The sequence below is a fragment of the Ochotona curzoniae genome, unplaced genomic scaffold (genome assembly GCF_017591425.1).
Source record: "Ochotona curzoniae isolate NIBS_2020 unplaced genomic scaffold, NIBS_Ocur_1.0 patch24, whole genome shotgun sequence".
NCBI classification, from domain to species: Eukaryota; Metazoa; Chordata; class Mammalia; order Lagomorpha; family Ochotonidae; genus Ochotona; species Ochotona curzoniae.
The window spans coordinates 293,403-309,918 of NW_024466795.1; the positions used below are offsets into that span (position 1 = coordinate 293,403).

At 43.5% G+C, this 16,516-nt stretch overlaps 2 protein-coding genes across 2 annotated transcripts in view; both read left to right on the forward strand.

Moving 5' to 3' along the window:
• Nucleotides 1-5,935, forward strand: part of LOC121166813 (class I histocompatibility antigen, Gogo-B*0101 alpha chain-like) — a 32,266-nt gene extending 26,331 nt beyond the window's left edge. Inside the window, exon 8 of the mRNA XM_040996103.1 lies at nucleotides 5,876-5,935. The gene's annotated coding sequence lies outside the window, so the exon portion shown is untranslated. The remainder of the gene's footprint in view (nucleotides 1-5,875) is intronic.
• A 9,502-nt stretch (nucleotides 5,936-15,437) lies between these two features.
• On the forward strand, nucleotides 15,438-16,499 carry MCCD1 (mitochondrial coiled-coil domain 1). Its single transcript, XM_040996111.1, is given in 3 exon segments — nucleotides 15,438-15,671; nucleotides 16,312-16,351; nucleotides 16,354-16,499. Coding segments are annotated over 3 exon segments (420 nt in total).
• Nucleotides 16,500-16,516: the final 17 nt, after the last annotated feature.

Sequence of the window (16,516 nt, forward strand, 5' to 3'; positions counted from 1 at the left end):
GACTCTGAGATGTCCTGTTTTTAAGATATTCAAACATTGGACCCAGTACATTAGTCTAGAGGCAAAAATCCTCACCTTGAACGTGCCAAGATCCCATATGGGCGCTGGTTCTAATCCTGGCAGCCCCATTTCCCATCCAGCTTTCTGCTTGTGGCCTGGGAAAGCAGTGGAGGACAGCCCAAAGCCTTGAGACCATGCACACACATGGTAGACATGGAGGAAGCTCCAGGCTCCTGGCTTCGGATCTGCACAGCACTGGCCATTGCGGTCACTTGGGGAATGAATCATCGGACAGAAGATCTTCCTCTCTGTCTCTCTGCGACGGACCAGCTCGGCCGGGAGCAATCAGTCCGACGGGAACAGGACCCCGGGAACGGTGGGCAAGGATTCGGCAAGTGACAAACAGACACAACAACTCAAGGAAGTTGTATCTGAGTGCATTTTGCAAAAGCAAGGCATCAGCTTATATACAATAGATTATTGCAAAAGGACATTTTCTTTGTTTATACATGTGGTTACATTTCTACAAGCAATTATTCCAGGGAGGTAAGCAGGTGTGTTGAGCAAAGATTGTTCTCTAATAGCCTGGTGACAGCCTGCAGTTGCTATTTCTTGTGGACGCAGTTTGGCACCATTTGACTTTTAATCATTAAGTAGTTAGCTCTCATTGTGTTTTGTGCCTTACACTGGTTTTAATATTAACTTGCCTATATTTCTAGTTTTTCTTCCTGTATGGCTTTTTAAGCTATAGATTTCTACTATAATCTTCTTTTTAGGAATTCTCAAAAATAGTCCTAAGTAGGTTTATTAAAGCTAATAACTTAATAGTTTTTATCTCAGACTGCTTGCTATCCTTGTCCAATCTCCTGTCAGAAGGCTTCATAGAACTATAAAGGAACATTGAGCCTTTGCCGCACATAAATAGTATTATTCCAGTCATAAAGATAAGAGCAAAGAGAGTACAGCTAGGAACGCCAAGACCACTAGAGATGCAGCCGAATCCAGGAGGCATCCTTCCTTGAAGCTTCTGCCTCGGCCCGGTGATTTCTCACGCAGGCTTCTACTGGAGGTGGCGTGACATCTCTTCCCTTTTTATTTTTTAAATGAAGTTCATGGACGTCTCGGCGAAGGGAGGAGACAGAAGAGTAGATTATTTTGAGAAGGACTGGAAAAATAAGAATAATAAGTAAAATTATTCTGGCAATAATGGCGATGGTAATTATAGTATGGAGCCAACTGAAAGGATTAAGTGATTGTAATCCTCTTTTCAATGATTCTGCCAGATTGCCTAAATCTTCTACATCTAAATGAGCTTTGCTGATTGTGGAGATTTCTTCTTGTAATTGTTCTATATCATGAGAAATATCATTATCCTTCCAAACTCCTAACAAATGATTTTTGGTTGCATTCCAATTAAAAGACGTGTTGTATTTTAATGGTGTTACACGTATATATTTATAGCTAGTATGGCACCTAGTGGAGAGCTGTACCTTTAAATTTTGTACTTCTTGTCCAATTGCTAAGACGGCTTCTTCTAAGGCATTTACTTTCATTTTTAGCTTATGGTCTATCGGTCTATCGCTTGCTGTTCAGCCAGGGCTATTGAAACGTTTTTGCTTAAATTATTTACAAAGTTAGCTGTTTTGACTTCTACTAAAGCAGCAGTAGAAATGGATAGAGAGATTAAAATTGCTATTAAGGCACTTATTCCTAATACAAGGCTAACCACAAAACGTTTGGGTCTTAACAAAAGATCAAGATTTTTAAAAGTTTGTAAGGCAGCATTATCAAACCACGGATCCTCTTTTAAATCAACAGGTAACATAACATAATCCGGTCGCTGTAGCAAAATTATAACAGAATATTGCTTATTCAAATTTGAAGTCAAACAGTTTGTCAAAATACAAGACTGACATTTTATATAATATGATTTTCCTTGATTAATTATAGTTACATTTTCTGGCTTTCCTGCTAGGATACCAAATGGATACCCAACACATGCTCTTATCCCAATCGAAGTAGAAACTGTTTCTTTTGGTTTCTTTAGAAGTAACATGTTGGCTGCGGCAAAAAGTCGAAACAGTCCGGGGTGCACACCAGTTTTATTATGGGTAGTTGAATGGCTCACAAAGACCGGTGCCACCCATCCAGGCGTGAACCATCGTTTAATTGGCTCACCAAGTGTATTAGGGGTGTATCCCCCAAATTTTTCAGAACTATATTTTAAATAATCAGTATAATCATAATCAGGACTTTCTACTGAATAATCATAGATGTAATCATTTGACCCATAAGGCTGATGTACTGAAGCCTTTTGAAATCCACATTCTAACCATTTAGGTGATTTTACAAAAGAATCCCAAAATTGATCTCTATCATGATAGATTTGAAAACAATTTGGTAATGGCATATTTTCTGAAGGTAAAATATAAGATTCATTATAATTATAATAACCTAATGTCATAATTCCAATTTCCCACATTAACCTTTTGTTATTCTGGTCACCAGAGTTTCTATCAGGTGCATCAGTAAGTAAAGTTCTGTAATTAATCAGTAAGCAATCTGGAGGCACTCTGCCTCTTATTTTTACACAAATTGGGGTAGTGTCTGTGACGTCTGATGAGAGGGAGTAAAATCTTCATATCCACCTAAAAGCAGGGTATTATTAGTCATTATTTTGATTTGCGTTTCTTCACCCCATCCTACAGGATGAAGAAAGGGTGGATGTGGAACATAAGCCCAAGAGACGTCACCAGAGACAGTTACTACCTGTGCAGTCAAAATTGCAAGCATAGCAAGGAACATGTTTTCAAAAGTAAGAGGCTTTCCTGCAGAAGCCACGGTGTTTTCTGCTTCACGAGTCAGTTTTTTTATTTGGCCCCAGGTGGGAGGTATCGCCTCTTTCGTTGTCTTCGCTTGTGGGGCAGAGAGGTGGAGCTTCTTCAGTTTCCGTGTCATTTTTCTGATTTGTGTTCTGCGCTTTCTTTTTTGATCTGTCCGGGTCTTCATTGCCGGGTCGGATGAGCTTGTCTGGGATCCAGATGGGTGCTTCAGCATCCTGTGGAAACACACATGCATATCCTCTTCCCGAGGTTATTAGTACATCAGGCCCTTTCCAGGTGCCTGTTAACAAGTCTTTCCAATATACTTTTGGTTGAAATTTTAATAATTGTGGTCCCCAGTGCCTCTGCATCGGGGTCAACCCTTTTTCATTGGTATTCAAATGGATTATAGTAAATAAAGCATGGTTCAATAATTGATGAGGAGAATAGTATTGATTATTGGCTTTTAATCTTTGCAATTGTAACTTTATATTCTGATGAGCTCTTTCAATAATTGCTTGTCCCTGAGGATTATAGGGAATTCCTGTACTATGGACAATTCCCCAGGCATGACAAAATTTATCAAAAGCTTGAGATGTATAAGCAGGAGCATTATCAGTTTTTATTTTTTGAGGCAAACCTAAGACTAGAAAACAAGCTATTAAATGCTGAATAACATCTTTCACTGCTTCTCCTGTTCTTGCTGTAGCCATTACTGCTTGGGAATATGTATCTATGGTTACATGCACATATTCTAATCTACCAAATTCTGATATATGAGTTACATCCATTTGCCACAATATTTGTGCCCTCAGGCCTCTGGGGTTAACACCCATTTTTAGAGAATGATAGGCTTCTGGACATTTATTGCAGTTTTTTATTATTTGTCTTGCTTGTTCTCTAGTTATTTGGAACATTCTTTTTAATGCCAAGGCATTTTGATGATGAAGTTGATGACTTTCCTGTGCTTGCTCAAGTGCAGTACTTATTATTTCTTTTGTAAGCATGTCTGCAACAGTATTACCGAAAGAAAGAGGGCCTGGCAAATTAGAGTGTCCTCTAATATGACCTACAAATACTTTTTCTCGCCTATTTTGAATGACCTTTTGTAATTGCTGTAATAAGGGCAGGATACGTGAGGAACCTGAAAGTATTGCAGTTTCTGTGGCAGGAAACAAATTAACTATATCCTTGGAATCAGTGTAAAGATTCATGGATTGTGGCACGTACTCAAGAGCTAAAAATCACTGCTATAATTTCTGACTATTGAGCAGAAATATTTTGAGTTCTTTTTGTAATTGGGGCTGCCCAGGTAAATGGACAGCGGATATTTCATTAGAAGACCCATCAGTAAAAACTAGTATGGCTTTATCTAGAGGTTCTTGACTTATTTTTAAAGGAAAGATTATCTCAGTTTCTCTTACAAACTTTAACAATGGATTTTGAGGTAAATGATATTTTATTTGTCCTGAATAATTTTGTAATGCTAATCCCCAATCATTATCAGTCTGTAATAAACAATCTATTTCTTGTCGCTTATATGGGACAATTATATTATGCATTTCTTTGTCAAATAATTCTCGTGATCTTATTCTCCCTTTAATAATTAATTGACTACACAAATATATATAGGATGAGACCATTTTGACTTGTGTGTGAGGTAAATGCAACCATTCCAATACTCCATTTTGCCATAAACACCCAGTTGGGGTATATTTTGTTTTAATAATAATTAAGTCCCATTCTTTATCATAATTTAATTGTTTCACTTTTGCTTCTTGTAATTTGTCCTCTATTAAATTAATCTTTTGTAATGCCTCAGTGGTTAATTTTCTAGATTTAGGGTTAGCTTCCCCTTTTAGTATATCAAATAGTGGATGTAACTCTCCTGTGGTTATTTTTAAATAAGGTCTCACCCAATTTATATTTCCTAATAACCTTTGGAAATCATTCAATGTCTTTAATTTATCCAATCGAATATGCATTTTCTGTGAAGTAATGCTATCATTATTAATATTTTTACCCAAATAATTTGATGGCCTATTATATTGAATTTTGTCTGGAGCAACAACTAATCCATAATCACTTAAATTTTTCATCATTTTTTGTAAAACTTTTTCAGCTATTTCTCTTTTCTCATTTGCTATCAATATATCATCCATATAATGTATTATATAAGTATCTGGATTCTCATTTCTAACATTAGTCAGTGCTTTATCTACAAATTTTTGACACAGAGTAGGACTATTCTTCATCCCCTGGGGTAAAACTTTCCATTGATACTGTGGAAATGGTCTTTTGAAGTTACTAGAGGGAATGCTAAAAGCAAACCTTTGACAATCTTGAGGATTTAATTTAATGGTGAAGAAGCAGTCCTGCAGATCTATAATAATGATAAAGTAATTCTCAGGAACTGTTACTGGAGAAGGGAGGCCAGGCTGTAATGCTCCCATATCATACATGGTACTATTAATTGCTCTTAAGTCTTGTAACAATCGCCATTTTCCTGATTTTTTCTTAATAGTAAAAATAGGTGTATTCCATGGGCTATTAGATTCTTCTAAGTGCCCTAATTTTACTTGTTCAGCCACTAATTGTTCTACAGCTTGTATTTTTTCTTCTGTTAGGGGCCACTGATCAACCCACACTGGCTGGTCATCTTTCCATATTATTTTATCTGCATATAACTCATCAGTGGCCCCTAGAAAAAATTTTGTCTATCATCCAAATTTTCTGTGGTTAATTTTATTTCCATGTCATGCATGATATCTCTCCCCCATAAGGAAAAAGGTAAAGACATAATAATATAAGGTTGAAATTTTCCTGATTTATCTTCACATTCCCACTTTAATATTTTAGAGCTTTGTGCTACATTAGTTGCTAATCCTAATCCTACTAAAGTTGAAGATGTATTAATAATTGGCCAAGTATTGGGCCAGTCTTTTCCTGATATACATGATCTATCTGCTCCAGTGTCTAACAACCCTGTTATAGATTTTCCTTCTATTTTTATAGTTTTAAAAGGTCTTTCTTTATCTATTTCTTGTGTCCAGGCTATGACTTCAGTTGATCCAAACCCCTCACTTCCTCTTGTTTCTTTTAGGCATGGACTTGAAAACTTCACATAATTAAGCAATAAAATCTGGGCTATTCTTTGATCTTTATGTATCTGGACTACTTCTTTTAATGGTCTAACCATAATTTTTACTTGTCCCATAAAATCTGAATCTATCACCCCCGGTAGGACTTCAAAATTTCTTTTAAAGTTGGAACTTCTACCTATGATTAGTCTGAAAGTTCCCTCTGGTAATGGCCCTTTTAAATATGAATCTATAAGCTGTATCCCATCCATAAGGGATAATATATAATCATGTTGGGATGCAAGATCAAGCCCTGCACTTCCTGGAGTTGCCCTAGGCAGTTTGTGTATAGTAAATTCTGGTGCTAATGGGTTTAAAGGTGATTGTTCGGGTTCCTTATGGGGCTGAGGGGATGCCCCCCTCCTCGTTTTTTGGCTTTTCCTTCTCAGTTAGAGGAGTTCCATCCTTATGGAACTTGGACCTGCATTCATTTTTCCAATGCCGGCCTTTCTTACACCTAGGGCATAATCCTCCTGGGATGCCCTTGCCCCCCATTGGGTTTGACTTCTTTTTTATTTCCATATGGGGGCAATGTTTACTTATATGACCTGTTTGTCCACATGCAAAACAGGTGACCCCCCTTTTTGGGAGCCTTTTTCTTTCTTCAAATTCTGAACATAGGCGTTGAAATGCTGTCCTCTCATAGTTGCAGCATATGCCATTCCTTGAATGGCTGCTGGTGAGGCATCTATACATACTTTAATATAATCTTGTAGGGATCCCCCTTTTCTAATGGGTCTTATGAGTTCCTTACATAATGCATTTGCATTTTCCCAAGCTAACTGTTTCAACAATAAATCTGTTCCCTCTGAGGGTGGTAGCATTCTCTGCAAAGCTTCTTCAAGTCTAGCCACAAAGTCCTCATATGGCTCATCTTGTTTCTGTATGATTCCTGCTAAGACTGTGGTTTTACCTTCAGCTGGCGGTAACTTTCTCCATGCTTCAACTGCAATCCTAGATATTTCTCCTAAAATAACTTTTGGGATCTTCATCTGAGCCTGATAAGAAGCATAATCATCTTTTCCTAGTATCATTGTCACTGTTGGTCGCGGTCCTCTTTTAATTATTCCTCCTAGGACTAGTTTGTTGGCCCCATTTTCATAATCTGTTCTCCATAATATATAATGTCCCGGGCTCAAAACTGATCGGGCTGTTTGCTGCCAGTCAAATGGGGTAAGCCACATACCAGCTATCATATCTAATATTTGCAACGTATAAGGGGAAGTAGGTCCCATGCTTTTCACAGCCATCTGCAACTCCTTTAGTGTTTTCAAAGGAAGAGGCTCCCACTGTGGCTCATCATCATCATCCCCCAAATAAGATATTGGAAAAACAAAAGATAAATCACCCTTTCTTTTTGTCTCTTGTATGGCCCCCATGAATCCAGTATTAACTGCCAGTTTTTTACTTCTTCCTTTTTTCTCATTCACTATCACTCTTTCAGTGCACATAGGGGGAGCCGAGGCTGCTACAAATAGATTCCCTAGGGGTTTTTGATCATGGAAATGATCCCTCTCTTCTTCATCTTTATGATATTTGGCAGCTTCCTTTTCTATGTCTGACTCTTCACTACTACTCAACCAATCATCCCCAGGTTTTTCTTTAAGCAGATTAATTTTATCAGGATCTTCTGACTTAGTCTTATAATTTTTCTTATCTTTTTTATAGAAGGGAATTGCTTCTTCTTCATTTTCTATAGAAGGAGTCTCTTCAATCAAGAATTCCATTTCTGTTTTATCAGTTAATAAATCTCTTATTTGTATCCATATAGAGAAAGTTGGGATGGGGACTGCCCCAGGACCATGAGTCTCATAATATCTCCTCATTTCCCTTTCTACTCTTTTCCAATTTTGCAGAGAAAGGCTACCCTCTTCTGGAAACCATGGACTTACTTTTAATAGGAACTCATAAAACTCATTTAAATTTTCCTTGGACACCTTACTCCCTCTACCTTCGAGCATGTGTCCCAACACTGACCAGAACAATTCCTTGCTCTTGGAATGTGAATGCCCCATGGTGCTTTACCTTCTCGTCCTCTAAACCTGATGATCCTTTATCAGGGAGCCTGCAGCGCTCTGACGAGGTCCTATCCTTGCCTGAAAATAATAAGAAGTAAAAGAAGAGAAGAAAGCTTACCTTTCCCGAGGAATTTTCAAGTCCCTGTTCGGGCGCCACCTGTGACGGACCGGCTCGGCCAGGAGCAATCAGTCCGACAGGAACAGGACCCCGGGAACGGTGGGCAAGGATTCGGCGAGTGACAAACAGACACGACAACTCAAGGAAGTTGTATCTGAGTGCATTTTGCAAAAGCAAGGCATCAGCTTATATACAATAGATTATTGCAAAAGAACATTTTCTTTGTTTATACATGTGGTTACATTTCTATAAGCAATTATTCCAGGGAGGTAAGCAGTGTGTTGAGCAAAGATTGTTCTCTAACAGCCCGGTGACAGCCTGCAGTTGCTATTTCCTGTGGACGCAGTTTGGCACCATTTGACTTTTAATCATTAAGTAGTTAGCCCTCATTGTGTTTTGTGCCTTACACTGGTTTTAATATTAACTTGCCTATATTTCTAGTTTTTCTTCCTGTATAGCTTTTTAAGCTATAGATTTCTACTATAATCTTCTTTTTAGGAATTTTCAAAAATAGTCCTAAATAGATTTATTAAAGCTAATAACTTAATAGTTTTTATCTCAGCCTGCTTGCTATCCTTATCCAGTCTCCTGTCAGAAGGCTTCATAGAACTATAAAGGAACATTGAGCCTTTGCCACACATAAATAATATTATTCCAGTCGTAAAGATAAGAGCAAAGAGAGTACAGCTAGGAACGCCAAGACCACCAGAGATGCAGCCGAATCCAGGAGGCATCCTTCCTTGAAGCTTCTGCCTCGGCCCGATGATTTCTCACACAGGCTCTACCAGAGGTGGCGTGACATCTCTCCTCCTCTCTGTATATCTGACTTTGCAATACAAATAAAATCAATCTTTTAAAAAATATATTCAAAATTTTTGACGGGGGAGAAACAGAGATCTTCCACCTGCTGGTTCACTCTCAGAATGACCACAATTGCCAGGCTCTACCTGCACAAAAACAGCAACTGCAGAAGAATCTCCTGGCTTCACTTGGCTCAGCTCTTGCCATTACAACCTTCTGGAGTAAGAACCAGTAGATGGAAGATCTTTCTCTTTCAATATAAATAAAAATCCCTTTCATTAAAAAATAAATAATTTAAATAGATTATGCAATTGAGAAATAGTAATTTCATTTTATCTTAGCATTACATGTAAATTCCTTAAGGTTCCTAATTTGTGAAGGTGGAGTTAATTTCTCCCTGATGTGTCTGGACTGCACTGAGCGTATGAATTCTGAGAATGAGAATGGCCTAGCATGGATTCTCGTTCAGGAAGTTAAGCATGTGGGATTTCCATTGTTTATCTATCTGTCTATCTATCTTCCTCTCTCTCTCTCTGTCTCTCTCACTCTGTCTCTCTCTCTGTGTCTGTCTCTCTCTCTCTCCCCTAGCACCTGCTCAAGAAAAGCCATCTGCCTTGGCACACACAGCCCTAAGGAAAGGGCCTGAGGTTTTTTGCACCAGCCACCAGAGGGCGCCACACTCCAGCCGCAGATGGGGCAGCCCTGGCTCTCAGCTCCACTGCTCCCTGGGACAGTCTGAGCAGAAGCCTCAGTCAACCTCCAAGCTTCCTGACATCAGAGCCCCGGGGGCGGGGCAGGCGGGCAGCAGAAGTGGGGGCTGTTTATTTTGACACACCCCTATCCCATGTCAGAGCCCCATTTGCCTCCTGGCTGCTCCACTTGGGACCCAGCTTCCTGCTTTTGTTATTTCCAGTTACTAAATTCTGGGAAATGAGGGATATGCCATAGATGATTAGTGTAACTTGCAGAGAGGAGGGATTATCATACTTCATTGTACTCTGAGATGATAACATGTTCTTTGGCTTCAAGCTACAAGAATGTCCATGGTTCATCTGGGCCCATTGCATCACTGTTCGCATGAATCTGACCTTCCAGACACCACAGAGCCAAGCCAGGCAGCCTGATCCCATAGTGGCCACTATACACAGCCCCATATTCAATCAACTGCTGATGTAGATGCCCTTGGGAAAGGGTTTAAAAATATAATGAAGGTCCCCATCAGCTGGCTCTGGGACAGGGGTTACTCTGGGTTGGACTGGCCCGTCTGGTGAACCCTTCAAAGGACCGGGCTCTCCCTGTGTAGATGCACGTGCTTGTCGCTCTGTAACAGCCGTTCTGACAGGGCCAGGGGTCATCTCCTACATCTTGATTTGCATTTTCCTGATGGCTGAGGATCTTGAGCATTCCTGCATATTGGCTACTTCTAGCTCCTCTGAGAACTGCCCATTCAGGTCCTTTGCCCATGCTTTAAAGGATTGGCTGGTTTGCTTTGCTTTGTTTTATTCTGGCGTTTGCTTTTCCTTTGGTTTATTCTGGCTTTTAACAAATGCAGACAAGGGTATGGGGAGAGGGAAAAGTGTATACACTGTTGGTTGGAATGATAGAGCCATGGGGGATAACAGCTGGGGGATTTCTGTAAGTCTTTGAACTGCAGCTTGTATATGATCCAGCAATCTCATTACTGGGCACAGAAGGAAAGATTTGAGCTTGGGCCCAGTGTGATGGCTTAAGGACTAAAATCCTCATGTTGCTTGTGTGTGGATCCCATATGGGCACAGCTCTGGTCCCAACTGCTCCACTTCCCATCCAGTTCTCTGCTTGCAGCCTGGGAAAGCAGTCAAGGATGGCCCAAAGCCTTGGCACCCTGCTCCTGTGTGGGAGACCCAGAAGAAGCTCCTGGATCCTGGATCCTGGCTCTTGGCTTTGCTCTGCAGGTTGCAGCCACTTGGGGGTTGAACCATTAGATCTTCTGCTCTGTATGTCCTTCTCTGTGTAAATCTGTCTTTCCAACAAAAATAAGAAAAATCTTTGGGTCCTGCAGAGTACAGCCTGACTCTCCTTTGCATGTTTAATCAGGATCTCATCGCAACTTGAAACGCCAAGAGAAAACCTTGCCATGCAATATATACAGACATGTGCATATCTCTGCTGAGCCTTGGACACTTTTCCTCAACCTTAAATCCAGCTGGGTTATGCTGCCATGTGGGACACCCATGTTCCACGTGGGTGAGCCCTTGTTCCTCCTCTTCCAATCCAGATTTTGCTAATGAACCAGGGAAAGCAACAGAAAGCAACAGGACGGGTTCCTGCACCCACGTGGGAGGCTGTCCTCTCCCAGCCTGGCACAGAGGTGGCTGTAGCAGGCATTTAGGAAGTAGCCAGCAGATGGAAAAATGATTTTGCTGTTCACTCCCTTACACTTCCTTTCAAATAAATAGCTTTTAGTGTGTGTTTTATTTGTGGGCCTGACACGGTAGCCTAGTGGCTAAAGTCCTCGCCTTGCATGTGCCGGGATCCCATATGGGCATTGGTTCTAATCCCAGTGGCTCCACTTTCCATCCAGCTCCCTGCTTGTGGCCTGGGAAAGCAGTTGAGGATGGTCCAAGTCCTTGGGACCCAGAAGAGGCTCCAGGCTCCTGGCTTCAAATCGGTACAGCTCTGTCCACTTAGGGAGTGAATTATTGGACAGAAGATCTTCCTCTCTGTCTCTGCTCCCCTCTGGTTATCAGACTTTCCACTATAAATAAAAGTTCACAAAAACTTGTGTGTTGGAGACAAAGCTGACCTAGCAGCAACCTACTCTGGGAAGGAAATTGTAACAAAACGCCCAATGTAGACTTGCAACAAACCCTGGCCGAGGGCTCCATCTAGTGTTAAAATAAGTGAAGTGTCCACAGGCGCTGAGAAAATTGGCAGAGGCTTTGAGTTTCTGGAGGGGACAGCCTCACACCAAAAGTGTGAAGATGAACAGTGTGCAGAAGTGACAGGTAGGCAAACTTAAAGAACTTTCAGGAAACCATGACGTCACCAAGGAACAAAATCAGGTGCCAGAAACCAATCACCTAGGGCCTGGCACAGTGGCTCAGTGGCTAAAATCCTTGCTTTGCTTACACTGGGATCCCATACAGGCAATGGCTGTTATAAGAAAATTCAGTACACTTTTTTTTAAAGATTTATTTTATTTTTAATGCAAAGTCAGACATACAGACAGGAGGAGAGACAGAGAAATATCTCCCGTCCAATGATTCACTCCCCAAGTGACTGAAACGGCCTGTGCTGCGCTGATTCAAAGCCAGGAGCCTGGAGCTTCCTCCAGGTCTACCATGTGTGTGCATGGTCCCAAAGCTTTGGGCCGTCCTCCACTGCTTTCCCAGGCCACAAGCAGGGAGCTGGATGGGAAATGGGGCTGCCGGGATTAGAACCGGCACATATATAGGATCCCGGCGCGATCAAGATGAGGACTTTGGCTGCTAGGCCACCTCACTGGGCTCAGCATTCAGTAAACTTCTAAACACAGAGAGGGGCTGCCATCACAGTAGATTAAGCCACTACCTGAAACATTGCTTCCCATATCAGAGTTCTGGATACTCTGCTTCCAGTCCAGCTCCCTGCTAACGTACCTGGGAGAGCAGTGGGAAACAGCCAGTTACTTGGGTGCCTCCCTTCCATGTGGGAGGCCCAGAGGGAGTTCTGAGTTTGGAATAGACTGGCCCACTCCTGACCATTGTCCATAAGGGGAGTAAGCCATGAGATAAAAGATTCATTATTTTTTTAAAGATTTGTTTTTATTGGAAAGGCAGACATACAGAGAGTAGTAGAGACAGAGAGGAAGATCTTCTACCTGATTGTTCACTCCCCAAGCGGCCACAACAGCTGAAGCTGGGACAATCCAAAGCCAGGAGACAGGAACTTCTTCCAGGTCTCCCACACAGGTGCAGGGTCCCAAAGCTTCGGGCCATCATTGACTGCTCTCCCAGACCACAAGCAGGGAACTGGATGGGAAGTGGGGCCTCTGGGATTAGAACCAGCGCCCATATGGGATCCTGGCGTATTCAAGGCAAGGACTTTAGCCACTATGCTGTCTCGCTGGGCCCAGTAATTGAATATTCTTAAAGAGACTTGAGACATGGCTGTAACATTTTTAAAGATTAATATCTGACTTTTATTGGAAAGTCAGATATAGAAAGAGGAGAAGAAACAGAGAGGTAGATCTTCTGTCCAATAATTCACTCCACAAGTGGCCATAACAGCCAGAACTGAGCCAATCCAAAGCCAGTAGATTCTTCTGGGTCTTCCACGAGGGTGCAGAGTCCCAAGGTTTTGGACTGTCCTCAACTGCTTTCCCAGGCCACAAGCAGGGAGCTGGATGAGAAACGGGGCTGCCGGGATTAGTGTGTGCAAAGCACAGACATTAGCCTTGGGGGCCAAGATAGCTATAATTTTTAAGAAGTGAAATAAGGGCCCAGTACAGTAGTCTAGTGGCTAAAGTCCTTTCATGGCACACACCGGGATCCGATATGGGTGCTGATTCTAATCCCAGCAGCTCCACTTCCCATTCAGCTTCCTGCTTGTGGCCTGGGAAGGCAGTCAAGGATGGCCCAAAGACTTGGACCCTGTATCCACATTGGATATCTGAAACAAACTCCTGGCTCCTGGCTTCACATTGACGCAGCTCCAGCCATTGTGGCCCCTTGGGGAGTGAACCCTCAGTTGGAAGATCTTCCTCTCTGTCTTTCCTCCTTTCTGTATATCAGCCTTTCCAACTAATAAATAAATAAATAAAAATAGTGCTTGACGTAATAGCCTAGTGGCTAAATTTTTCACTTTGTATCTGCTGGGATCCCATATGGTCACAAATCGGTGTCCCAGATACTCTACTTCCCAGCCAGCTCCCTGCTTTAAGCCTTGGAGAGCAGCAGGGGATAGCCCAAAGGCTTGGGACCCTGCACCAGTGTTGGAGATCTGAAAGAAGCCCCTGGCTCCTGGTTTCAGATCAGCCTAGTTTCAGCCATTGAGGCCACTTAGGGATTGGATTGTAGATGGAACACCTTTCTGTCTCCCCTCTATACATTTGCCTTTCCAATAAAAATAATCTTTTTTTTTTTTTTAATGCTGTGCACACTAACCTTTTTATGCAAGAGAGAAATAAAGACTTAGGTAACTGTGGGCCATGCTGACCTTGGTTCTAAGGGACACGCAGGAAGCCACTCTCCTCTAAAACACTCACAGATTGTCAATTTTTTCCTTTTCTCCACTGCAGAGAACTGGGAGCTACTAGAACAATTTTGAGCCCATCCAAAGGTGTCTCACTCCTCTCCCAAGACTGCAACCTCTGACCTCCACCAAGGGCTCCCTGCTGGCTCCGACTTCCCTCCCTGGCCAGACAGCTGTCCACTCCTGCAATCCTGCCTCTGCAGCAGGCTTTCCTGCCTGGGAACCCTCCTCTTCTTGGAGGACACAAATGGAGACCCTCTGTGTTCTTCTCAGCCAGCTTTGCCCACATGGCTGCCCACACCACTTCCTGACACACGGCAGGAAGCCCAAAGCCAGACACAAAGTGTGACGACAGTGGGACTTCTGCTCCCGTACAGCTGTGAAGGGGCTCAGCAACACCTCACATGCAGACCAGTGTCAGTCAGCCAGGAGCCGCAGGTGCAAGGGACACGAAGCTGGGAACATCTCCACTCCACCACACAATGCAAAATGGACGGGAGAGGAGGAGTCATTCTGGGCCAGCAGGGGACAAAAAGAGATGCACAGGGGCAGCCAGTCGTCAATCCAGGTTGAGGATGAGCTCCCAAGGCAGGTTAACCCAAGCGCAACCCCAGCCCATCCCTCCAGTTCTTCCACCCACTAGCCGAGAGCCTCAAGCACACCTGGCCAAGGTGGCCCAGCAGGTACTTGCCCACTCTGAGTGAAGCGAAACCACCAAGCTAGACTCTCCATCTGCAAAGCATCAATTAATCTCCACCTTGAAATATGGTGGGCCCGACGCGGTGGCACAGTGGTTAAGGTCCTCGCCTAGCACGCCTGGGTCCCATATGGGCGCCAGTTCTAATCCCGGCAGCCCCGCTTCCCTTCCAGCTCCCTGCCTGTGGCCTGAGAAAGCAGTCAAGGACCGCCCAAAGCTTTGGGACCCTGCACCCGCGTGGGAGACCTGGAAGAGGCTCCTGGCTTCAGATCAGCATAGCATCAGCCGTTGCGCTCACTTGGGGAGTGAATCATCGGACGGAAGATCTTCCTCTCTGTCTCTCCTCTCTGTATATCCGCCTTTCCAATAAATAAATAATAAAAATTAATCTTAAAAAAAAAAAAAACATGGTGTTAGGAAAAAGACTGCAGCCTACATGCATACCAGCATTTTAGCCAGTCCTGCTTAAACTAGCGAACACCACACTGGGAAAAATATTCTTGGACTCTGGCTGGGGCCAGGCTGGGAAGAAAGTGGGCACAGCAGAGCAGGCAGTAGTGGGCAATGAGGCCAAGGCCTGGAAGCAGTGGTTTCTGGGCAGCTCAGACTGCTCCCTCCTCACCCGCCATGGTCCTCCCTCAGCCCTGGCTCTTGCTGCTGCCTTCACCTCTTCCTGCCCTCCTGGTCCTTGGCATCCCAGGGTCCCCAGGGCACTGCTCCCAGAATCCTAAACCAACACGGGAAGAACAGACCAGCTCCATACACAGCGGGAAGTCATTACACAGGCTGAGTAGCACAAAGCATGGGGACAGAGAGCACGGAAGGGATCGGTCTCAGCGCACCCTACAGTTCCCCAGTCCTGTCCATCATGTCCATTTAGACCTCGGGGATCCCTCCCCTCCATAGCCGCAGTCCACAAGTCCTTTAGTAATCTTCCCTCATTCAGTTATTCCTTACAGGGCGGAAATAGTCCCATAAATGAAATCCAGTTACAATCCCCAGGCCAATGACTTTCAGACACCAACGTCTCAAACAGTGAACTGCTGCCTTACCACCTCCACACAGATGGGCTTGAACTAATGGGACTCGGGACGAAGCAAGCCAAGCCACAGCTCACACAAGAGCATCAAAGCACAAAGCCAGTTCAAATCCCAGGGGCTTCAACTTCCCATCCAGCTTCCAAGCATGTCCAGGATGGGGAGAGGCTCCAGACTATTGTATCCATTTGGGCAGTGAGCCAGCAGCGCAGATTTGCTTTGCTTTAAACTTGGGGGCCCAGAGCAGGTGCCAACCCGGCTGCTCCACTTCCCACCTGGCTCCCTGCACCTGCATGGGAAACCCATGAGATCAGCTCAGCTCTGACCTTTGAGGGGGTGTACCAACAGATCTTTGTCTCTCTTCTCCGATATCTGTCCTTCCAAAACTCCAAAGGGAGCTTGTGGGGTTCCTAACTTGCCCAACTGCCACCATGCAGCTGACCTAGTGCACACTGTTGCTGGAGTTGCACCAAGCTCTAGTTGTAGGGCGGGAAGGGGCGTGGCAGGCCAGGCCCTGGTGTTCATGATCCAGAGGCTGAAGGAAATGACAGTGAGAAAGCCTGGGAGAAGACACCTGAGCCAGTTCCTCTTCAACCTCCAACATTGGAGAGCCCACACACCACCCCAGCAGCCCTCCCGTGCCATGAGGTGAACCAGGCCACCTGAGAC